The following is a 25,853-nucleotide window of genomic DNA, read 5'->3' as shown; positions in this document are numbered from 1 at the left end:
AGTTTTTTCATTATTTTCTAGCCGTGTTCAGAAAGTTTATAAATGGTTGGTTTTGCTGTGCTTTTTATTCTACACAGGATTTAAATTTTGTTTTCTTTATAAAGAAAGGATTAATTTAAAGCTGGCACATTTTCCACATTTTCATATTCAATAATCAGAAGCATTTCTTTGAACAGGAACTAGAACTCAAATGTGTGAAGCAATTAGAGCTAACTTTTTGTGCATGATTTGAAACTGCACTTAAAATTAGATTTCTCAGAGGATAATGATGACTATTTTGTCTTAACCCAATTTATTACACTGGGAAAAAGTACCGTTGACATCTGTCAGATCAAAAAAAGTAGGCAAACGATTTTGTACTATAATGATATATTTTTACTAGAGCTTTTTAATATTTTTCCTAATTTCAATAAATTTACAACTTTAAATGAGTCAACTTCATAGACATTTTCCAATCAATTTTTAGGCAAATGATCAAAATAAATTTATTTTGATTTCTATTTTTAAGTAAAGGGGCGAGGTCAGCTTTGATTCAATTTCCAAATAACTGCTAATGCCACATACACTTTGTGGTCCTTGTCTTTTTTTTGGTACACTTAACTGCATTCATATGAACCTGTGAGAGTCTATGAATACACTTACATACAAATTGACATATACCTAGACTATTTATACCCAAGTATAAAGTTTATGCAGAGCAAAACAAAGAAAAGAGAATTACATACATTTCCTTGTTTTTTCACACATTTTGCAAATTCTGTTACAGTGATACAATAAGGAAATACTGTAAAATTTCAAGCTTTAAAAAAATGCTGCTCAAAAGCCTATTTTCTTTAAAGGGTTTACTTGTTACAAGAGAGCCCCCTATTGATCAAAAAGGTCAACACTGTTCTATACTCAATCCCTGCCCCCACCTCCCATTCTCACTAAAGGATGACAGTTTTAGAAGTAGAGAGAATGGTACATGATGTTCACATGGTCATATTCAAACTAGATATTTATACTGACAAAAGTTTAATATGATAAAAATAAATCTCATGGGGCAGAAAAGATTTTTTGGGGGGGGCAGAGGTGTCTAGAAAAGGAGGGAGAATTGGTCATTCCACTGTCCAGATACTATATGTCTGCTATTAACACAGAACCCTTCCTATTTTACAGGCTAGATATGATGAGGAAAATTTAACAAATCAGTGAGAGAACTGACAAATAACAGGATCCAGTATGATTAAAAATGAATTAATTTTGTCTTACCATGGACAATGATGATCCATTCTCCTAACACAGTGCCCACATCGGCTGCAGTGATGGGAACGCTTTGGTCTCATCAAATTACATTTATTACATAATTCCCAAAATTCCCTTTCTACAAAAAAAAAAATTAAGTTTAATGGTATTACTTCAAACTTCAATTATTATCAAGAGTTCATAGGAAGACAAATTCTAAGAAGTCTATAAGAGACTGATTTTAATATATAAATATACAGGTTAGCTCCAAAAGTAGGAGATATAATTTCTAACTGTGATGAAGGCAAAAGGAGAAGGGAATGGTAGAGGATGAAATGGATAGTGTCATAGAAGCAATATGAGCTTGGACAGACTTTGGGAGATTGTGGACGACAGAAAGGCCTGGTGTGCTGTGGCCCAAGGAGTCATAAAGAGTCAAACATGAATGAATGACTGCACAACTCCCTAGGATATCTATTTTGTTTCAGATACTTGTACTTCTAAATGGTAATTTTAAAAAAAAACACTTAGAGGAAAATGATGGTCAGAGTAAGCACAGAATACAAATACTGCTTCATCCCAATTGCTTGGGATTCTAATAGAGGTAAACCTATTATAGGTAAACTCTATGTGATATACAAGTATTTTTTAATGTAGTAAGATTTTGCTAAAATGAATATGTTTGTAAACATTACATTCCCAATCTACAAAATTGCAAAATGAAATAGCTGATTCCCTCTCTGTTATGAACAAATAATTTAAAATGCTTTGAATTTATTAGTAAAGCAGTAACAGAACATGTATACATCAACTCTATCCTATATCAAGAACATGTCTACTGTTTTAATGCAAACTTCAGAATGCCAATGGATTTGGTTTAGAGGGTATAAATGTTTGTTGTAGTAACTGAAATGAGGCCTATAAAGAACTATAAATTACAAAATTTAGCTGTAACTCAGCTCCTCTTCCTAACCCGCAATAAAGACTGCTCACTTTCTCAAGTCCCCTGACGCTTAAACAGATACAGATAAGAAAAAGCAAGTGCAGTTACAGTATATAACATAAATCATACAGTTAACAATTTATTGTTATAATATAACTGTGCATGACATAATTACGTTATATAATAATATACAGTTATAACATATAATAACTATAGTTATCCTGTATAGAATTTAATGTAATTGGTTGGCAATAAACTTATTAAGGCTCGTCTGTCAAGTTAAGGGAAACAGTTCTGTTATTCAGGCGTTTTATCCAAAATTAATTAATTCAAATTCTACAAACGTTCACTAATCAATTATGATCTGAAAGGCACCATGGTAGCTACTAAGGATGCTAAATGAAAAACGACAGTCTCTGGCTTCAAAGATCTTATAAGCTAACAGAGAAGATAGACATAAGCATGATACAAGTTAACCATTATAAGAGAGAAGACTTTAGGTAAAATTTTCTAAGAAATTTAGGAGAGAGATCACTTTCGTCAGGGTGAGCATGAAAACTTCACAGAAGAGGTGGCCCCTGAACTGAGCCTTGAAAGAAGAGAACTGTAGTGGTCAGAGAAATGAGGACAAGGAGCTCTCCAGACACACTGAACAGCCTACATGCAGGGAAAGGTCCAGTTTGTCTGAAACATGGTGCATGAAGACGAGCCAAATGAAATGCGGCTGGAAAGGCAGACTGATCTTATGATCTTATAACTGTAATTACGTGGTTTAAAAATATTTTATCCTATGGCAATGGGGAAGCCATTTAAGGTTTTTCAAGCAGTGAAGTAATAGGGTAAGGCCAATAATAATGTGTCTGTAAAATTTTAGTAACGGTGAAGGTTGGATTGGGAAAGTCAGAAACAGCAGGCATGGAGTTCAATTGCAAGGCTATTGTAAGGACCTCCAAACATGCCCTGGGAGAAATGAGCTACTCACTGAATTCCTTCCCTGGATCTCACCCTGACTGGGGATAGATCTAGGGGGAGAGAATGGAATAAGCATTTATATAGCACCTTTATAATAACAAGCATTTGTCTAATTATTTTATTTTACATAATAAGATGCCAGGCACTGAGCCAAACAGCTTTTATAAATATTACCTCATCTGATAGATCAATCTAGCTCCAGACCTAACATGCTTCACCCAAGCCAATCTCTGGCCTTACTGCTCACCTCCCTTTCTACTTCTTCCTCTGGAACAATAGTCAGATCACCTCAACTGCTGTTTCCAGACAGATTACATCAAATACCCTACTACACATTCATCAATCCAGGGACTTCTCGGGCAGCACCCTTCCTTAGCCACCGCTCCCTTAGATGTGCCGTGTCCCCCAATCAGGCTTTTAGCTTTATATAAGTAGAGACTGTCTCAATTTTGTATCCGTATGCTCAGCATTGGGTACAGGGCCTGCAACAAGTCAACATGTAATAAATACTCTTCCATTCGTCCGTCCAGTTAGGATACTTCTGTATTATGGTATTTACAGAAATGAACTTTCACCGGTCCAAAACAGCCTTACGTCATCATTTGATTTAAAAAAAGCCTCACCAGTGTTTCCTCATTGATGCAATGAGAATAACAATACAAACCAAACAATATTAATAAATGTGAAGGAGATCACTCCACATATCAATCTCAAATAAAGGATTACAGGTAAACGCAAAGCATCATTATAAAAATGTGAAATAAAAGTATCATTTATTCTAATGGATATTATGTTTTGAAATTTTGTCCATCACATCTCTGTTCTTTCGTTTTGACTCTTTTTTAGCTCAAAGGACAGAACAAAGCCAATTAAACTTTATGTAGTCGCATTAGCCACGAGAGATTAAAAAGATACCAACACTGATAAAGATGAACTTCTTTCTGCCCACCAAAACCCCCAAGAAATTCATTACTATCATCTTAAAACTGCTACTTCCTTGATAAGGAACAATACAAGATTCTTCACAAAGAATCAGTAAAAGGAAGCTATTCCTTTATAACTCAGTAAATCTGTAATCTCAATAATGTTTGTATTCCCTTGAAAAATGAAGGTGGTAAACCATGCCGGCCTAGACTGTGAGACTTCTTTCATCCATATCTTCTCATTAATGTGACAGAAAGGATGCAAGAAATATGACAGGGCCCTTTTCTGTGTACTCTTCCGTACTGTGTAGATACCAACAGAACATAGCAATTAATTAGCCAGTGTTCATTAAACACCTACTATGTATGTGCGAGGCACTGTGCACATAAGATATAAAAACAAAAGCAAGACAGTCCCTGCTCTCAAGGAGTTTAAATTCTATCAGAAGAGACAATATATACCTATATAAGTACATATAAAATACATGAAAAATAAAAACCACATCATTTTGAAGGGGAAAGCACTAGCATTTGAAGGAATCAATCTAGATGAAAATCAGGGATGTCAGCCATGTGATCAAACCACCTTTTTTTCTAGTTACATTAAACATTCCTCTGACGACATATAGTGCTACAACTCACTAGTGCCCACCATGAGCCCCTCCCCGCCCCGCCACTGTCCATTACGGTGATCCTCAATTTCAATTCTTTGGAGATGACAGTATTCCATGATTCACAGCCATGGTAAATCAACTAAAGAACGCGGTTTAAAGGATGGGCCTTAGTCTTGGGGAGAGAGGAGGGAAGGGAGAAAAATTTGGAACTCAAATCTTTCAAAAAATGAATGTTAAAAATTATCTTTAAATTAACTGGAAACAATAAAATACTATTAAAAAAAAGATGGGCCTTTACTTCACAAAGAAACTGACTTAATAGTAACTTATTACCTTAAAAATAATTTGTCTTAGCTTCCAAATTGTTAATACACAACAAGTAATGAACAACAATTTGGATAAAACGTATACTCGTTTGAGTCAACTTATTTTATTAATACCAGAACTGAACAACTCTCTACTCTAAATTAAATTTAAAATGTTTATTTTAATTAACATTTCAATTCACAGGTGCTATCACATGGCACGGCCACAACACCAAAGCCCAATAGGAAAGAATTAAAACCAGTAACAAGACCAAACTGAAACTCATGCACAAAATAGAAACATATAACTGGAGTCACAAACACATCATTTTGAAAACTTCAGCTAGTTCTCTAAAATGTCTAAACATTAAATAACAAGCAACATTTATCGATAGCACTTAAGGTTAACAAAGGGTTTTTCCATGTTACCGCATTGGATCTTCACAACAATCTTGCCATGCATGTGATACTATTATCCCCACGTTAGAGATTAGGAAACTGAGACTAAGTGGCTGACTCCAAGTCCAACACTTTATCTACTATGCAATGTACATTGGTATATTCAAAAAAAACTTAAAATTTTGTGTTCTGCATCATCAATGCCTAAAGAGAGGGTATGTTCCTTTTGCTTTGACTAAAAGTGATTACTTCTACTAGTTATTCAAGACATTATAAAGAAGATTATAAACTGTTTGAAAAAAAATTACTGTTGTAGAAGGTGCAATTATTTTCACTGAGGTTCCCTAACTTATAAACATATTTTTTATAAATAGCTACCAGGACAAAACTCCATCTACCAGCTCCCAGACCTAGAAAGGGGGGGGCTGGAGGTAGAGGGGTTGGAATAAAAAAGCAGAACATCAGAAAGCCATGAATATCATTTCCACTTTAACCTGCCTTACATGTTTAAATATCCTTCTTATTTTTTCTTGCAAAAAAAAGTAGTTTAACTGGTGCTTTTTCTTATATCAACGTCAGCTCCCAATGATTCCTCCTTCTTCCCAACAATATAATCCTCCCTTCTCACCAAGAACGTATAGTTAAGCAAAACAAAACCAGCTGGCCAAACATGCACTGGCCAAGCGTGACGGCACATACCTCATTTTGCAACCATATTTCATCACTCTATGCCAAAAGTAGGGTTTCATGTTTCATCATTAGCACTCGAGTCTGTTATTAAGAGCAGAGTTGGAGACTTGAAAGGGTTCATACAGGCATCTAGTCTAACTATCAGTTAATCACTTTGAGCTTTTCTCAATAACTGCATGTACACACAAGTTGACGTACAACAATGAAAGCAAACACAAGGTCAAGAATCTCTCCTATTGTCCTGTAAATTTTGCCACTTTTCCAAGGATAAATTATTATCAAGGACCTCTAGAAAAGAACATACACATAATATTTTTCTGAGTTCTGCTAAAGGTTCTGTAGCAAAAATTTCTGAGTAAACTGAGATCCAGACATTTGATCCCTTCTAAAATTCAAACTGAGTACTTTTAAACAAGACAATTAAATCTCATATGTTTTCAACCACCACTAGTTAAGTGTTTTCAATCACTAATTAGTCAATAAAACGGCAGCTGACAGGCTAGAATAAAATGCCTCAATCTTTCACTATACCTTTAATATCCATATAAAGATGGCAGAAATATCAGCAATTATATCCAAAAGACCTTAACTAGTTCATCTATATGATAAAGAAGAAAACTAAACTCATAGTACACTAAAAGCTAACATTTACATAGCACTTCATATACTTTATGTAACTGAAATAAGGTTCAGCTGTCTCCACCTAAGAAGCAAGAGTTACAGGCAGGCACCAACACATCTAATTCTGTGTTTTTAGTTAATTAAAAGGAATTCCTCAATTATGTTCATGAAGAAGAAGAGGAAAAAGTCATTCTCTGCAAATGACCTGAATATTTTCAGTGAAATATGTGGCAAGACTGTCAATTGAGGTCAGGGTAGGGAGAAACTATGGGATTCTTGAGAAGGGAAGAAAGGGTTTGGAAAACCTACTTCGGTGAATAGGACAGCGAATCAATAAGGGAGGAATAAAAGAACTGTCTTACTGCAGTGAGGACCAAGTTGAGATCATGTACCATAAACTTGTAAGGGATCCTGTTCAGCATAGTTTTTTAATTTCCTTCAGCAGCACATGAGTAGGGGTGAAGACAAGATAGTGGGAGTCATCCAATGATATGGTTTGGCAAGGGATTCAGAGAAGTGGACAGTATAAAAATTAACTGGTTCATCAAGGTGTCAAGATGGAGAAGGGAAAAGAGTACAACTAGAGCTAACAGTAATGACCTGGGAAAGAAGACAGGGGTGGAATAATTAGAGGCTACACTGAGGACAAAGAGTAGGCTTGAGAGTTAAAAGGCAGAGGAAGAAAAGACATGACAACAGATTAGCATCAGGTAAAGGAATCTCAGAGTTCATAAACATGGATGTGGAACTCTTGTGGGTGATGGCAAGATGGAAGACATGATCATCGCTGTGTGTAGCTACAGTGTGATGGCAGGGTAGATGGTGAAAAACAAGTAAACTGAAGAATCGGGAGGTTCAGGAGTTTGAGGGACTATGTACACGTTGAAATCCCCTAGTAGGACAGCAGAAGTTGAAGAAAGATCTGTAGATGTGTGTCTTCATCCTTCGTTGCCAAAGAAGACCACACCATCAGAGAAATGATGACATGACTTGCACTTGTCTTTGTTTTGAGTGAGGGAGGGCTGTGCAGGTTACCAGCCTCACTTTTCCTCCAGAGCTATCTGAATCAAGTGACCAGATAGTCATCAGTATGACTGGAGATGACCCAGGATGAGGCAGCTGGGGTTAAGTGATTTGCCCAAGGTCACACAGCTAGTGAGTGTCAAGTATCTGAGGTAAGATTTGAACTCAGGTCCTCCTGACTCCTGCACTGGTGCTCTATCCACTGCACCACCTAGCTGCCCAAGATCTATAGATAAAAGCTCAAAGAAGGAAAGGTTACTGAGTGATGGTAGCAAAGGGAAAAGCCTGAAATGGCAATGGGGAGCAAGTTGTATTCCAATTCATCCACTACAACCAGTGAATTAGGAGATATGACGAGGAGAGTAACCAGGACTGGAAAGGGCAGTCTTCGTTTCGTTTTATAATTTTTTTAAAAAATTTTAAACAAATACAAAATGAGGAGACAAAAAAACTCACTGCCATGTACCCAGCAGACTATAAAAAAGTACTGAATATAAAACAATAAATTTCCATTTCAAGAAAACCTATATAATAAATACTACACATTATTTTGTAAGCTGCACAGCTTTTCTTTACTTCCTTCTTGGTTTTCCTTGTTCTCTGGGGTGAACTTTTTACATATATACACATATACACTCATGCACATATATGGAAGACCATAATATACTTATTTCCTCCTATCAAATCTGTATCTTTAAAGATGGATAGCATCTTTCCTCTTAAGTCCAAGTCTTACCATATTTTTCTAAATCAACCAGTTCATCATTTCCTACACCACATCTATATTCCAACGCAATCACATCCTATCTGAGAGATTGTCTATGAGATTTTTTTCCCCAAATTTTCTGCATTTCTTCTACTATTGGCTACACAGGCATTATTTATACAAGAAAATTTTAATTTGAAATAATTGAAATTATCCTTTTTAAACTTCAACAATGCTCTCATCTTTTAACATAGTTTAAGGTCTGATAGTACTGAATCTACTTCCTTTACACCTTTTTCCCCTGGTTACTTTGAAGTTTTTCTGACTTTTTGTTTTTCTAAATGTACCTTGCTATTTTTTTTTATAACTCAATAAAAGTATTTTTTAGTAATTGGGATGACATTAATAAATAGATGTTAGGTAAAACTGTCATTTTCTTTGGTAAAGGTTTGTAAAGGTTGCCCCTCAAGCCTAAAATACACTCCCCTCTTCCTATCTGCCTTTATGAATCCCTAGTCTCCATCAAAGCTCAGCTCAAGCATCAACCTTTATAGAAGACCTTTCCTGATTCCAAGATGCCAATGCCTTCTTCCTCCATCTCAAAATACCTTGCATTTATGGATTTCTGTTGTATATGCTTATGTACACATTATCTCTCCCTAAAGAATGTAAAATCCTTGAGAGCAGAGGCTGTTTCATTTTTGTTTTTGTATTTCTACTGGCCAATAAGGTACCTAATACATGAGAGCTGCTTAATACATGTTCATTGATTTAAAAATCTGATAACCTAGGTAAAGAAGCAGAAGCAATTGAAAAAAGTAGCCTACTGTTTCATAATCCCAAAAACATAATTTACTGGGGGAGAATTCCCTTTTTGACAACAACTTCTGGGAAAACTGGAAAGGAGTTTGTTAGAAATTAGTTACACCAACATCTTACACGCAGATCACAGTAAACTCAAAATGGAAATATAACCCTAATACAAAAGGTCCCACCGTGAAGCAAATTAGAAGAGAATGAGACCAGGTTACTTTAACAACTACAGCTGAGGAATGAAATCTTAAAGAAACAAGTGACAAAGGAGATGATAAAAGATAAAACAGATAATTCTGACCACAAAATCAGTGCACACATAAAATCAAGTAAGACAGAATTAGAAAAGAAATGGTAAAGTGGGAGGAAATATTTTCAGCAAATGTTGCTGATATACAAAATATACAGGGAGCCGACAAAAAAAATATGTGACCCCAAGAGTCATTCTAGTAGACCAGCAATCAAAGTAAATGAATAATTTTATAAAGGAGTGCAACTCTACATGACCACATGACAAGATTCTCCAAACCTCTATTAGTAGGAGAAACAGAAACTAAAACAACTTGGAGGATTCATCTCACATCACACAAACTGGTAAAGACGGCAACAGGCAACATTGCAAAATGTGAAGACAGACACCTTGATGGAGTCATGCAGTTATCTAAACCATTCTGAATGTAAGTTTGAAATTATGTAAAAAATGTCATCTAACTACTTATACCCTTTGACACATCGATTCCACAAACTGGGAAAAATTACAAGGAGGGGAAAGACAGAAACAAGGGTCTGATATACACCAAAATATTCTTGCAGTAGAAAAGAACCAGAAATAAAGTTGCTATTCATCTACTGGAGGATAGCTGAAAAAAATAGAGCATACATAAATATAGAGCAAAAAATTATAAACATGAATAATTCAGAGAAAAAAAGCAAGCTATTGTGCACTGTTGCAGAGTTGGATAAGCCAAAGTGAGGTCAGTACCAGCACTGACAGCAAAGTAAACGAAATAACTGAGTAACCAGAAAACCGAGGATGGCTGAAGAGAAGAGATAATGAAATGTGCCTCCTCCCATGGCTAAAAAAGAGGACTACCGGGTTAAAGTATTACACAATACTGTATACACTGTCAGATGGAGTCACTGGCCCAGATCAAAGTTTTTGCTTAACTGTTTTTCTTTGTCAGAGGAAGATTTGACCCTGAGGGAGGAGACAGAAAGGGTTGAAATGACTGTGCCGTAATGACATAAAAGGCATCGATAGCTTTTTAAATAAAAATAAATTAAATATCAAATACTAAATAAAAACTAAAGGCATCATATAAAACACCAATCAGCTAGGAATTCAGTACAATATTTCTGAAGACGAGAATACCTCCATGTGGAATCTTGGGATTTTCAGGGAGTCTTCCTGGATCAGTTATTGAGGCTCTCACTAAGGCCACCAAACAAAACATGGCAATACCATAGAAGACTGAAAAAAAGAGAGACAAGCACTTACCCTTTAAGGCACTTTATCATTAACTACATTTACATTGTAAAATATGTACTTCAGTATACATTATAAAAAAACGGAATAATTATTTCCAAGAATACATATCAATTTGGTGACCAATTCATACTGACAGTATGTATTACAGGGCTAACTGAAGTTGTCCAGTCTTAAACAGATTTCTTATCATCTCATACCTGAACTATAACCATGTAGCCTAATGTGAATATTCCTATTTCTAGGACCTTCCCTTGGTCCAATCCAGCATATAGGACTCTAAGCACTTCAAGTCCTTGCTCCAACTTTCTCAATGGTTTCCCATTACCTAGTATGCAACCCCCATTATCCTCATATTGATTTCAGAGGTCTTCTGCAATCTGACATCAACATAACCTAACTGCTCCAGACAAACTGGCCTACTTACTGTGACTTTACTGACACACTTCCACCAGCCTGGGATGCTTCCTTCCTTTTAATATGCCTATAAATTCCCCACCTATGCTACAAGAACTGTACTGTTCTCCAGTACTGCCTTCTCCATGAACCCTTTTCTGATCATCCAATCCCAGGTTAAGTTCTCCCTCCTCAGACGTTCCTTGACTACCACCATGTATAAGATGACCCAAATCCACAGCTGAGAAGAAGTTCATTGAGATTTATAATCTTATCAATAAGGGTTTGGGGGAAGAAACAAGAATCTGGATACTAGTACCATTATAACACAAACTTAAAACAAGTACATACTATGGATATGGAAATCCTGGTCATCTGACATTGAGTCCAGTACCTTGTCATCACATATTAATTTTATGAGATCAGTGAACTGAGCAAGTATCTTCATGTCTCTTGGCCTGAGCTTCCTGTCCTGTAAAATGAAGGGGGCTGTCCTAAATGACCTCTACAAGCCCCTCAAATGACAATATTCTACATGATTCTACATAAATGTAGAGAAATTCAGAATCTGTAGATTGTCCAAATAAGACCTAGGAGGCTATAACTGACAATGAAATGTAAAACTACAGTATCAGAGAATCTATTACCACATAAGAACAAAGTTTCACAAAACCACATAACCAAATATCTCAACAGAAAGCATTATTAAAACAGTAGCAAACAGATGTGTGAGAAAAATCTTTCCAATAACATCAGTGCCAACCAGATTATTCCAGCTGCTAAAAAATTTAAAAGGTTAGGAATATTTTCCTCAGCTTCTTCTCTGGTGACAGAAACATGCTGTGGTTATAGGTCAGATTTAGTATTACTCCATTTTTCATGGGGTAGACAGATCTTTCTGTTGTCAATTACTCTTTGTAGCTTCTGCAAATCTATTCTTTGTCCAAACAGAATTAAAAGTCACAATCAGGCAGGTTTATATTCATTTCTCCTATCTACAAATAATAATCTAAGTAGGTGAATCAGCCAGTCACATAGGACTAAAGAGTTTCTTCTGAAACTAGAAGACAACAGAGTCCAACATGATGCAAGAAAGCAAAAAGAAAGAAAGCTTATAGATTTTGAGATGGAAGGGACTTGAGGCCAAATGAGTCCAGCTCCCTCTTTTTTACGTGATGGAGGGGAGGCCCAGAGAGCTTTAGTGACTTCCGCAGGGTCGCACTGCTAGTAACTGTCTATAGCAGGATACAAACTCAGGTTTTCCTAACTCCAGGTCTAGTGATCTATTTACTCTGTCATCAATCTGTCTCCAACACAAAAAAAATGTTAAAGGAAAATAAGAAAATGACCATTACAGAATTCAAATATATAAAAGACAAAGAACACGAACCACAAACCTCCACTGAACAGTGGTAGACTGCAGCATGATTTACTGACTGGAAGAATTTGTAGGAATTATCTATCTATCTAGGTTTCACTCACATGGCATTTCTTCTCCAAGAGATAGAAGCCACTGCGAAAAACATCATATACTCCTAATTTCACCTGAGTTAAGTTCTGCCTAAGAAATTTTAGATATATTTTACATACTAGCAAAATGCTATCAAAGGGAAAAGACTTGTTTTGAATCCCTGCTTCACAATGAGCCAATCCAGGAACTAAATGTGCTATTTATGCGTACGATTACAAAACAATAAAAACAGCGTTTCTTTTAAAATAGTCCATAATTCAAAGACAGGGATCTGTTTACTCCTTTGTCATGAACAAAGCTTCTGTAGTGGACTGCCATACTTGCACAGGCTATTCCAAAGTCCAAGCCTGCCTCAGTGTTATTACAGTGATAGCACAGAACTGAAAGGGACCTTAGAGATCACATTTTTAAAGAGGAAGAAAGTGCGGCCTATTTAAAGAAATGAACTTGTGCCTGATATCAGCATGGGGAATGGCAGGCCAGTCAGTTCTTCTTCCTAGTGATGTTTCCCCATCCCATTCCTAAGACTCGTCCCCAACGCTGACATCGTCATTTAAAGAAAGATCTTTTTAAAAATCTGCTAAGGTATTTTCATAGGATCATAGATTGAGAGATGGTAGGGAGCTAAGGGGTCCCTGAGTCTACTTCCCTTTGCTTTACAAATGGGGAAAATGAGACCTGGAGAGATTAAATGACCTGTCCAAGGCGACACGTGAAGTCAGTTTTCCTGACTTAGTCCAGGCCCCTGTCTACTACACTGTGCTACAAATCTTAGCAGTCCATTTTTTCTGAATGTTTTCTCAATGCTTTACTAAACTATTCTGGTATTACAAGTAGGGCAATCACAAAGGCATTATTATCCAAAAATATTTACAGGGAGAAAAAGGTTGTTATATTTAAAAAAAAAAATAAAGACATGTAGACTTACATATTATTAATATGCCTGGGATATGTCCTTCTTCATAGTGAGGAAAGAGGACAATTTTGGGAATTATGACAATATTGTATAACCAGACAAAGACAATCAAACCCATGCAGCACCAACCATGTGGGTCAACAACAAAGTGAATCCGTAGACCCATTGTATAATTTTATGACTACTAGTCAACAAGGAAAGGTGATCCTAAAAGAGAAAAAAGAAAACATTATTTGCGGAAAAAGTAGAATAGTATTTCTGCTCAACTGGAAATAATATTCAAGAGCTTTCTGTACTTATTATTTAATCTCTTTTAAAAATGAAATATAAATAGAGTCGACATATCCAAATTTTGCCACTAAGTAGGAAGGAAACACGAAACTACTTTTTATTTGATAAGCAAGAGTTATGATTTCACCAGCATAGGGTTAAATTTCCCACTATCAATGTGGATCAGGAACTGCTCTGCATTTATTGTGTTAGTCTCAGGAAAGGAAAGAAATTATTTGCCCAAGGTCACTCAGTTAGTACAACTCACATCTCCCTGACTCTGAGGTCAATTCTCTACCTTTTAGACCATGCTGATTCATTTGATAAGTATAAAATTATATTTACTTCAAATGTGTAATCATTAAAATATTTTAAGGGAGGTGACTAAAACTTTACCTTTCAAGTCAAGAGAAATTATTACCAGATACATTTAGATTCGTGGAAGTAAAAATCAAAAATAATTTATTAGTGAAATGTCACTCTCAGAATGCCAAAGAAAAGGAGTTAAGTTAAAAAAAAATCAATACTGGAATATTCCCATATTTCTGGATTATTTTTTCATTTAACTTTATTACTATGCCACTAGAGCACCACTTGGTTGACCTGGCAATTAGATGTTTCTAGTGGAAGCATGGTACCAAATTAACTATTTTAAAACACTGCATAGACATAACTTGTGAAATTAAATTCTTGGCATACAAATTAATAAGTTCAAGAGTTTTAATGGGAATTACAACATTAATAGAGAAGGGGTTTGGTGGAATTCTACAATTTCTGTTACATTTCTTGCTGACACACTCACATATATTATCAAAAAAGCTGTATAATGTTTGCAGGCCTGTGTCAATGAATTCCAAAGTTAGCAACTATTCTAGATGAAGAGGTACTGCAAGTGCTTCTCTCATAAAAATGTTCTCCCCTATAAACACATAAATAATGATGAAGCCAAAAATTACAAATGATTAGAAAGAAAGTCTTCCAAAATGATCAAATTTCAACAACTCTTAGTAGAATACTGGAGACAAAGAGGAGCATCATATTTATATGCCTTCTAAAAATAACAATAGTACCCAATCCTTCATAAAACAAACATGAATTTCACTATCCTTATATCAGAAAGACTTAAAATATATGTTGGTCTGATTAAAATTAGGACAGCTCTGGAGGATGAAGCATGCTACAAACTGCTCTGCACCATCATTAAATCTAGAGAAGCTACAGATAACCTCAATCCCAAAGAGCTGTAAGAACATTTTTTAAGAATATAATCTTTTAAATATTCTTAATCATGTTATGTTAAAATCAGGCTGCAGAAAGTTCTTTCAGCAGTTTCAATTATGCTTTTTTTTTTTAGCATTTGACTTCTCTCTACATTTAAACATCAAAGAGTATTCCTAACAACTAAATAGGACTAAATAATTTAATTTCCTGTTCTTACATTTTACTATCATCAGGAACATGAATACATTCCAATCAGCAAAATAACAGGAAAGCAAAATAATAAAAAAAAAATTTAGCCTTCTCAATGGAATTCATCCATTCTGACTCTCCCCTTTGTTGAAATGGACTGAACTGAATTCCCACATGAGCAGAAGCCCCACAAACCTGAACAGCAAACCCAGGTAGGTTTTTATTTGCCTGACATAGCATGGAAACAAGAAAGGTTTTAAAAGCTATTTCTGACCAAAACCTGATAAGAAAGAAAAGGAAGGAACAAAATGGCATGCAGAAAAATTACCTGGTTAGCTGAAGGAAGCACAGCATAGTCCTTCTAATTTAGGTGTATAAGAAGAAGCAAGTGTCCTCTACCAGCTCTAAATTAGATTAAAGGAACAAACATGTAACAGGTAAACTTGGAAGGTCTCTGCACTCAGTTAACGTCTCCTAGGCGTGGCCAGTGCCTAAACAGAAGCTATGACACATCCTAGGCAGCAACTAGAACCTAGTGCAATGCTGGAAGCTCAGCTTAAGCAAGCGAAGCAGAAGTGGCATTCATAAAATACTTGCATTAGCTCTTATGATTCCAACGCACTAATTTGTGAATTAAGTGGTGAGCTCATAACCCAAACTTTTATTTAACTAGTAGACACACAACTGGCATTTCAACATTTCTTACGATTGCTATCAGGCTACTGTACTTCAATAGGATGAGTCACTCCATACACATGTAAATTACAGTTCAGCTCTTATAAACTGGAGTAAATATTTATAAATCATTTGACCTCTTCTTAATGACTAAATCTCTTCCTTTTGATTTTTTAGAGAATCACATTTCACAATAACAAATTCTCCTCAAGTCAAAAAACAGACATCTAATTAGAAGAAGGGATAATTATGAGAAAACAATATGGACAATTCCAACATTTTTAAAATAACCGAGTCAAATGTTAAACAATGGGAAATGGAAAAAAAGGTAAAGATATTGATCAATGTCAATCATCTTTCCTGAAAACACTTAATGAATGCAAAGCAATCACAATAATGAGGAGGCCAAAAGAACTCAGAATATAACTGAGCCTGCAAATACTTGCCAAGAAGAGAGACCTGGCACCTGTGGGCAACTATTCTGGAACATCAACTCATTTAGGGGACACCTTGGAAGGGTCAGCATGAGATTATACGTAACACCACCTCATAGAGCTATGGAAAGCAACACAGGTAAAAGTGAGTGTTGAGAAGGCCTGTTAAGAGACCCCCAAAACTCACATCATCTCAAGTGAATTCTTAGATAAAACTAGCACAAAGTCAACAAACATCCACTGAAAACAGCACAGAAAGGTCCAACACTTCTGTAATTATTTGTTTTTATCATCCACGACAGTGAACTACAACATCGGGACCATAGCACCTCATTTCTGATGTGTTAAATGAGAAAATCAAAATGGCACTTCAGACAAAAAGACGACAAGAGGTGAATGGAAAGGCATATGATGTGATGTAAAGTAAGCTGGGAACTGGGGAAACAACATGGGGTATCCCAAAATTCTTAGTGCAGATTTTAAGCCTTGATAATCCCAGACGTATAAATGCTACAAGTTTCTCAAAATAATACTGTAAGTGTGAGTTATTTAAAAGACTGATGTTTCTTATTAAAATTCAACGTAACCACTATCTTATGCTATACATTAGTGAATTTTTGAACTTGGTAAAAATATAACCAGCTACTATTGGTCACTCTTCAAGAGCTCGTTTAGGGGTTTCCTGGCAAAGATAATGGAGTGGTTTGCCGTTTCCTTCTTCAGCTCATTTAAAGATGAGGTCGCATTAAGTGACTTGCCCAGGCTAACACAACTGGTAAGTGTCTCAGTTTGTATTTAAACTCAAGAAGATGAATCTCGCCAACTGCAAGCCCAGTGCTCTAGCCACTGTGCCACCTGGCTGTATCCTAGCCTTCAAAACATCCACAGAAAAAGGTTTGGATATATAAACTACAAATGCAAAATGACCCAATGAGAAAAAGTCTAAAGGAGAACAATCTGCTCGCTTAGATGGCCAAACAAGAGAACTTCCTCTACCATTCTAAGAAAGTGTTATTCAGAAACTATCTCACATACAATGCAAAAATAACAGGGATCCTGGTCTTGTTAAATTTAAATTTAAAATGTATTATTCAAAATTTTAAAAAGCTAAAAAAATTAAAATAAGTTTTCAAATGATATTTTTTTCTAAGTTTGTAACATATTTCTTAAGTTATTAAAGCCTGCAACTGCACTGAGACTTTTAGGATATCCTATATTGTTTTCCCAGTTTCCTGCTTACTTCCATTGCATCAGTCTATGTGTCTTTCCACTCACTCGTTTCTTCAGTCTTCATCTTAACAAACGCTAATCAAAGATGACTGAGGAAGAAAGAGTATAAAAATAATCAAATGAAAAATATAAATATCTGACTTGCAAAAACTTACCAACAGCAAATTTTCTGAGCGGGAAATTACTTGTAATTTTTGTAGTACTGATCAGGAATGTTTTCTTTCTTCATTCTTTAATACTACATCTGACCAAATGGATCCATCATCAGTAACAGTTCTCCATGAAAGCCTATTAATGTTTTAATGAAAAAATCACATCTCACAAGAATGAATGAAGTAGTCATTAAAAGTTCAATTAAAATACTGGGTGTACGGATTTTCACCTCATGATGAACAAGAACTCATGCTTCAGTTCTGTAGTTTTACCAAAAAGTCTCCTCATGCCCCCTGAAATTCTTGAAATTATGTGCTGATGAGACCTTAATTTTTGTTGAATTTGAGTTACCTCAATTATAAGCTATATCTTTTCTTTTTTTTTAATTGATACTTACTTTGAGCTTTTCTTTAACAGGTCAATAATTTGACCATTCACATAAAACTGATTTGGAAAAGTTACTCTGCCATCAGCAATCAGATTATTTCCTGCCTGTTAAGATAAGGTTAATTTCGTTGTTTTGTTGGCATTTGTCATATCCACAACTCTCTTCTCAAAGAAAGTCATGTCATATAGGCATGAGGGTTCCCTATAGACTTAAAAGCCTTTGATGCTCTCATTTCTAATCCATGACTCATAATTTTCACTATCCTCTCCCAAGGCAACCTTTGCATTGACATAATTAGCTCATCCTCTTCACAACAAGTTCAGCTTCAAGTGTCAACTACTATAGAGGCCTTTCCTGACTTCCCACCAGATCCCCAAGTCCCCACATACCAACCTCCAAATCACTGTGTATTCATTCCATATGTAATTTACATTTCTCTGTGAACATGCTGTGTGCATACATGTGCATGTGTGCACACACGTGTCCCCAGGAGAATATAAGCTCCCTACAAGCAGGGGCTCTCTCCTCTCAGATTTGCATCATCAGTGCCTAGGACAGCCCTTGGCACACAGTTACCTTGATAAATGCTTTTTAATGGATTACTTGATCTATGCTGTTCTTTTTGCATATTCATAACATTCTGAACACTGTGACATAAGATGATCAAGTGTTCCCTAAGATGATGTTTCTTGTTGCTTGAAGACTCAAAATAAAAACAACTCTGGCAGAGATTTCTGTGCTTATCTGACCAAGGAAAACCTATTGTCCATTTACCTATAACTTTTTATCTAGTTTTATCTAGTCTACTCACTGATTGCTAAAAAAGGATCTCTCCTTTCAAGGGTCAAAAGCTAAGCAAATGATTATAGACAGTCCAAAAATTATATTTACATATTTTTTTTGAAAAAAAGGTTAATTTCCCTTCTTTTCAGAGCCAGCTTATCAATGCATTATTAAAAAATACTTTGGTTCACCACCTGTTATGCCCAACCAGAACCTAAAATATCTGTTACAAAGATTTGTGTTCGGGGGAAGAAAGCTTACACTGACCTACCTCCTATATGAACTCTAAAGGAAAGCTCCATAACACACTACCAAAGTTACATCAGTTTCTTCTTCATTTCAATCCACAACATTCTGAATACTGAGTCATTGCAATGAGTTCTGGGAATCTTACCTGAGCACAAGTCAGCAGGATGTGTGAGCCTCCCTCAGGCACTCACTAGCTGTGTGACCCTGCCACAGTCACTTAACTTCTTTAGCTTCAGAATCTTCATCTATGAACAAAGGGATAGTAGAATCCATAATCCACTCTGACAAATAAGCAAATGTATGCAAATAACTTTGTAGAGGCTAAAGCGAGGTCGGAATGTTCCTTATTTCGATCGGCATCACTTGGCAGAGTTTAAGACAGTTTAGAGACAACAGTATGAAGGTAATAATAATGAAAATAGTTTCCATTTAAAGAACACTTCAGAGTTCACAGAACTCACGACTGTTCTGTAAAACAAAGAATGACAGAATCATTACTGCCATTCACAGAAGCAGCGGAGGTTCAGGGTGGGTGAGCGACTAGCCAAAGTCACAGAAGTATTATTAACCCCAGCACCGGAACAACGTCCTAGTTCTTCTGCATGCTCCCTCCCCGCTCTGAGATCCTGTCATTTCACAGTGATGGTGAACTAAGAGATGCATTTTTATTACATTATTAAGAATGTGAGGAGAATGAAAAGTTTTGCAAACAAATAATTTTTTGGAGTATTAGCAACGCCAATTTTAAACCACATCCTCAAAATGTTTCCACTGCTTTTTGATAAATTAAAGAGATCTCAACAACAGGCACCACAGGCAGTCTGACTCTCATTTGTCACTGGAAGGGAGAGACACAAGAGAAAAAGTGATGGGTTTGGAGTTAGAGGCCTGGGTTTGAATCCTGGTTCTCTGCCACTTACTAGTCCTATGAGAACATGAACACAACACCTATAATCCCTATCTCGGAGCTCTGCTGTGAGCATAAAATGAGATGGTCAACGACGAACATATGAAGCACTTACCATCTGTCAGTTACAGTGATCAGACACAGCCGCAGTCAACAAGAAAAGTCCTTGCTACCAAGAAGCTTATTACTTTACAGAGCAAGTCAACATGCTACATATCAGTACATACAGCAGGATGCATATAAAGTGCTTTTCAACTTTTAAACATTTATATAACATCAGTAATTATTATTATGTGCTATTTTTAAATATGTCCTAGTCCCCATTTCCTATTAAAGTTTCAGAATTCTATCCATTTGAATGTTAAATGTTAAAAGATTACACAAAAAATGATAGAATTGTATAATTACAATCTAAAAATTGTGATTTTAAAACAAAGACCTAATAATGGTTCTTTAAATAAAAATTTTAAATAAATCCATGTCAATTTAACGCTATAAAAGGTTCAAAACGACTCCTGAGCATAGCCTATAAGTCAGGGTAACACAATGGTTCACATTTACCCAGAGACACAATAAAGGCTCCATCCTTCATTAGAGTACTTCTCAGACAGGGCCTCAGGCATCTCCTGTTACCCTGGGAGATAGATGCAGGAGGTTAGAGTGGAGGCCTGCTCTCCTGTGTGCAATTCTGCCTCCTGGTTTCCCTGTCCCTTCAAGTCTCACATCAAAGACCATCTTCTACAAAAGGCTTTTCCCCATCTTCCCCATTGCCTGCCCTCCCCCTTGAAGATTAGTTATTTTGAAACCATCTCTTTCATTAGAATGGAAGCTCTCTGAGGGCAGGGGCTGCTTTGCCTTTTTGGTTTTGGGGGGTTTTTTTGTTGGTTTGTTTTTTGTTTTGTTTTTTTTGCTTTTTTGTATTCCCAGGGTTTATCACATCGCTTGTTACTAAGTAAGCATTTAATAGATGCTTGCTGTTTGACTGGTCCTGTCTACAAACAGCTCGCTGTAGTGAAAAGAGGTCTGGCTCTGGATCCAAGGGACCTAGATCCTGATCTTACCCCGGACACCTATGAATCACTTCACATTCACAGTTTCTTCCCTTTCAATTCTCCATCTATGAGCCTCATGAGAAACCACAAATCTGAACTTTTAAGGGAAATGCTGCCTGTTTCACATAGTGAGTCTAAAGCCTGGAACCTTTGTTCAAAATCACCTTCATCACTGTAACCTGCAGACTACTACCTGTGAGAAGCGTTTCCTTCGCCCAAGCACACAGCCGAAACTCAACAACACCAGTACCAAAAAAAGAAACTGCGAGTGTGTTGCGTGTCAAGTAGCAGAAATGGAAACTGACCAGGAAACGTGTGTCAAGTAGCAGAAATGGAAACTGACCAGAAAACTGAAACTTTGAAACAAGGCTGAAAGAGCAAAAACCTCCAGCTGTGATCTGTACTAAAGGGTCAGTCCAAGGCAAGGGCACCAGAGGCAGAGGGGAGGCAGGGCAACTCAACTGTTCCGCTTTACTACTGACTGCCTGCATTACTTTAGAGAAGTCCAAGGAGAAAATAAATAGCCCACACCTCAAAAGGCTTTCACCGCTTCATTCTCTGGTCTAGCAAAGACGCAGAATAAGTTAGACCATATCATAAAAAAAAGCTCCAAGGGCTAAGGGACTTGTCCAAGGTCACACGTCCACTCTTGAGGCTAAATTCAAACTAAAGCCTAATACCTCCTCTGTTCCATCAGGTCTTATCTTTATCAGTTTTAGGAAATCTTCTTTCCAGACGATATCTATAAAAACATTTTTCTTTGAGCAGTTTTATGTCACTAACAATAGTAATAGCTGACAATTTTATATGGCTTTGCCCTTTACAAAACATTGTCCTCATGACCCAGGGATGGGCAAGTATAACTACATGTGTATATAAATGTGTGTGTATATATGTGTATGTATGTATATGTACATATATACATACATGCATGCATACACGCACACACATATATAATATACATATATACACACACACTCATTATATAAATAGGTAAACTGAGGCTCTGGGCGCTGTCCCAGAGCCTCCCCCTTTATCCACCCCAGACCACGGTGCCCTGACAGTGAGGCAGCTACAGCAAGCCACTCAACCTTTGAAATTTTAATTAAGACAATAAATGAATTTTTTAAAAATTTAAAAACAGTAAAAAAAAAGAAATTTTCAGTAAGACTACGGGAAATCTCCAAAGACATGGAAAACCGGCCCCTTTTCTCCGGCGAAGGTTCCAGGGGCACAAGGAAGGCAGGATGGAGGACGAAGGGCCGGCGTGAAGCCGGGCACGGAAGGAGATAGAGAGACAAGGCTCAAAATGAGAAGGACCGAGGAGGAGGCGGGCGGGCGGGGGGCACCAGGAGGGCGCGGAAGGAGAAGGGGGCGCAGCAAACGCTCATTCGGAGGCTACTACAGAGAAAGAATAAGAGGGGCCGGCGGATGGAGGCCTGGGGGGCCCGGTGCCCCCCGCCGCTCCCGCCCCCGCCCCCGCCCCGGCCCGGTCCGCCCGGCCCGCTCGCACTCACCGGGCTCCGCTCCGCTCCGCTCGGCCCGGGCCGCCTCCTCCGCACCCCGCGGACCCCGCCGCTCCCCGCAGGCGTCCTCCTCCGTCTGCACCGCAGCCGCCGCCGCCCTGGCCGCGTCCACACCCCTCTTCCGCTTCCGCGAGGCCTTGCCCCGGGCCGGCAGGTGGGGGGCCGCCGCGGCCGCTGGCAGTCGGTGTGGGGGGGCAGGACGGCCGAGCCGCCGCCGCCGTAACCGTCGGAGCTCCGAGCCGGAGCCTGGGACGGCGTCCGCCGAGGGCCAAGAGTCCTGAGCCGGGAGGAAACGCAATTAGAGGGGAGGCGCCCGCGGAACCCCCCCGGACCCCCCGCTGTGCCGCCGACCTCGCAGGTGGCTGTCCGCGCGCGTCCCATTTACATCCCCAAGCAGTAACTTGGGCTTCGGGTGATTCCCTCCAGCAAGCATGTATTAGGCGCCTACGGTGTACAGAGCCCGAGGGATTGGCGGGCGACCTTGGGAGCCGCTCCAGTGCTGGATTTGGGGAGACCATGAGCTTCTCCAACTCTTCAGGCTCAAGGACACTTTCCCCATCCATCCCTCGGTCTGTCAAATGACTGGGGTGAACTCGACCACCCCCCAGCTTGTGTCCTGCCCCCCAGCATTGCCCCCGGGGTCACCCAGGGAGCCTTTAGACCTGGAAGGGGCATCATCCCCGGCGCTGGGTCCCAGAGTCAGAATTCGAACCCATGGCCACAGCATACCACAGCCTCTGCCTCTTCCAGTCCTCTGATGCCACGTACCAAGATCAAGGAAAGCAGCCCAGCCTTTCCCAAGGCAGAGCGAATTCCACCTGGGTTTTCTGGCTTCTCAGTCAGTGACAAACATTTAAGCACCTTCTGTGTACCAGACAATCTAGGTCTATAAAAGGGGGGGGTCCCTGCTCTAGAGTTGTTCACAGTCTAATGGGGAGTCAACAGGCAGATGTCTGTGTACAAGCAGGATACATACAAGATAAGCTGGATGCCTCTCAAAGAGAAGGCATTAAGATTTAGGAGCTCTGGATGTCTGGTTCCTTCATGTATAACCTCATTGTGGTAACTGTGGGCTATGAACAGCCAAGCCAATGAAGGAATAGTTCTAACAGGACAGACCCACCTGGTGGGCTATGAACAGCCAAGCCAATGAAAGAACAGCTCTAACAGGACAGACCCACCTGGTGGGCTATGAGCAGCCAAGCCAATGAAGGAACAGCTCTAACAGGACAGACCCACCTGGTAGGTTATGAACAGCCAAGCCAATGAAGGAACAGCTCTAACAGGACAGACCCACCTGGTGGGCTCTGAACAGCCAAGCCAGTGAAGGAACAGCTCTAACAGGACAGACCCACCTGGTGGGCTATGAGCAGCCAAGCCAGTGAAGGAACGTTCTAACAGGACAGACTCACCTGGTGGGCTATGAGCAGCCAAGCCAATGAAGGAACAGCTCTAACAGGACAGACCCACCTGGTGGGCTATGAGCAGCCAAGCCAGTGAAGGAACGTTCTAACAGGACAGACCCACCTGGTGGGCTATGAGCAGCCAAGCCAGTAAAGGAACGTTCTAACAGGACAGACTCACCTAGTGGGCTATGAGCAGCCAAGCCAATGAAGGAACAGCTCTAACAGGACAGACCCACCTGGTGGGTTATGAACAGCCAAGCCAATGAAGGAACAGCTCTAACAGGACAGACCCACCTGGTAGGTTATGAACAGCCAAGCCAACGAAGGAACAGCTCTAACAGGACAGACCCACCTGGTGGGCTATGAGCAGCCAAGCCAGTGAAGCCAACGTTCTAACAGGACAGACCCACCTGGTGGGCTCTGAACAGCCAAGCCAGTGAAGGAACGTTCTAACAGAACAGACCCACCTGGAAAGGCCTTGAGTCACAGAACATCAGAAGTTATCATGGCTCTCAGCAGCCTTTTGGTCCAAGCCACATCCCCAAAAGAATCCCTTCTCTGATATACTGGACAAATGGACATTTATTTGAAGACCTCCCATGAGAGGGAACCAACCACCTCCTTAAATAGTCCTTTCTATGTCTGCGTAGTTTCATTTTTAAGATTTTTTTTTTCCTAATGTGAAATCTAAATTTATATCTTCTACTTCAGGATGAACTACATGCCTGGCATTGAGGCCATCTTTGCCGAGACCTGAGTCTCATTACCAGGTCAGTCATTAGCTTGGCCACAAAAACTCATGGGAATTATCTATTAATGTAATGATAAAGTTACTAATTTTTACCCATGATGGGGGTATTCATGTTCAATGAAATCAAAGGTCTTTTTAAGTTTGAAAAATATCTTCTCCTCTGGTCCAAGTTGGCATCCTCATTGAGCTAAGCCACAGGCATCCATAGAGTCCATTGTAGGGAGTCCTCCCCACTCTGGAAGCTGAATACATTTGAGCTAAGACTGACCCTTAGTAGTAGATGAAAATGACAATTATAAGAAATGATATGAAACAATTTGAACCTCAGTCTACCTCTCCGACCCTTCTCCCTACCCCTGGCTTCTTAATATAAATCTTCCACATCAGTTGGTTTATTTTATTCAATGATGCCTTTTACATTCAGGCCTCACTAAGTTGCTTCCTTTTCTAAATATATGCTCTGCCCCCACCTCCTTTCCATTTATCCCAATCTTCCCTACTCCTCAGAGCCTAGCTCAAGTTTCATCTTTTCCTTGAAGAATTACCTGCCAACCTAGCCAGAATGATTTCTCCCTTCCCTAAGTTCTCACTCTGCTTATTTTTCACTTTCATCCATTTGGACCTACAACCTTAGTTAATAATTACAAAATTAGGACTATGGTTGATTATCAAACTAGATTCAAAACTCTGTGTGGCCAAAGATTGAATCTTGTGTGTGCTGTGTTTAACATAGTGTCTTGGTTGGCATGGAGTAGGAATGGGCAAGAAGGGAACATTTATCAAGCACTTGCTTCCAAACTGTGTGACCCTGGGCAAGTTACTTAACCCTGCTTGTCTCAATATCCTCATCTGAAAACAAACTGGAGAAGGAAATGGCAAACCACCCCCGTATCTTTGCAAAAAAACCCAAATGGGGCCACAGAGTCAGAAATGACTGACAACAACTGAACAAATGTTCTAGACTGGACATAAATACAAGAAAAATAGATAGTCCCTACCCTCAAGTAGCTTACATATAAGTAGTGGAAGACAGGACACATTAGGAGGAAGTCAGTCAATATTTGATTGATGGATGGATTGGTCTGAGTTTGGTTACAATCTGAACTGATTTATCAAT

The 25,853-nt window shown here is 38.5% G+C and overlaps 1 protein-coding gene across 2 annotated transcripts in view; it reads right to left on the bottom strand.

Annotated features, from left to right (window-relative positions):
* Positions 1 to 22,784, bottom strand: part of ZDHHC21 (zDHHC palmitoyltransferase 21) — a 54,343-nt gene extending 31,559 nt beyond the window's left edge. The window contains exons 1-7 of one of the 2 annotated variants that reach the window (XM_072656251.1): positions 22,571 to 22,784; positions 19,240 to 19,339; positions 17,677 to 17,809; positions 15,511 to 15,586; positions 13,515 to 13,709; positions 10,606 to 10,704; positions 1,252 to 1,363 (exon numbers count right to left, since the gene is read on the bottom strand). In XM_072656251.1, the coding sequence (XP_072512352.1) occupies positions 1,252 to 1,363; positions 10,606 to 10,704; positions 13,515 to 13,668 (365 nt within the window). In that variant the 5' untranslated portion in view covers positions 13,669 to 13,709; positions 15,511 to 15,586; positions 17,677 to 17,809; positions 19,240 to 19,339; positions 22,571 to 22,784. Of the gene's footprint in view, positions 1 to 1,251; positions 1,364 to 10,605; positions 10,705 to 13,514; positions 13,710 to 15,510; positions 15,587 to 17,676; positions 17,810 to 19,239; positions 19,340 to 22,570 lie in introns of those variants that run through there. The other variant, XM_072656261.1, reaches the window with a different exon arrangement.
* Between the last annotated feature and the right edge of the window lie 3,069 nt (positions 22,785 to 25,853).

The sequence above is a fragment of the Notamacropus eugenii genome, chromosome 1 (assembly GCF_028372415.1).
Source record: "Notamacropus eugenii isolate mMacEug1 chromosome 1, mMacEug1.pri_v2, whole genome shotgun sequence".
NCBI lineage: Eukaryota > Metazoa > Chordata > Mammalia > Diprotodontia > Macropodidae > Notamacropus > Notamacropus eugenii.
Note: the sequence above shows the minus strand (reverse complement) of the source record. Positions and strands in the feature narration are given on the sequence as shown.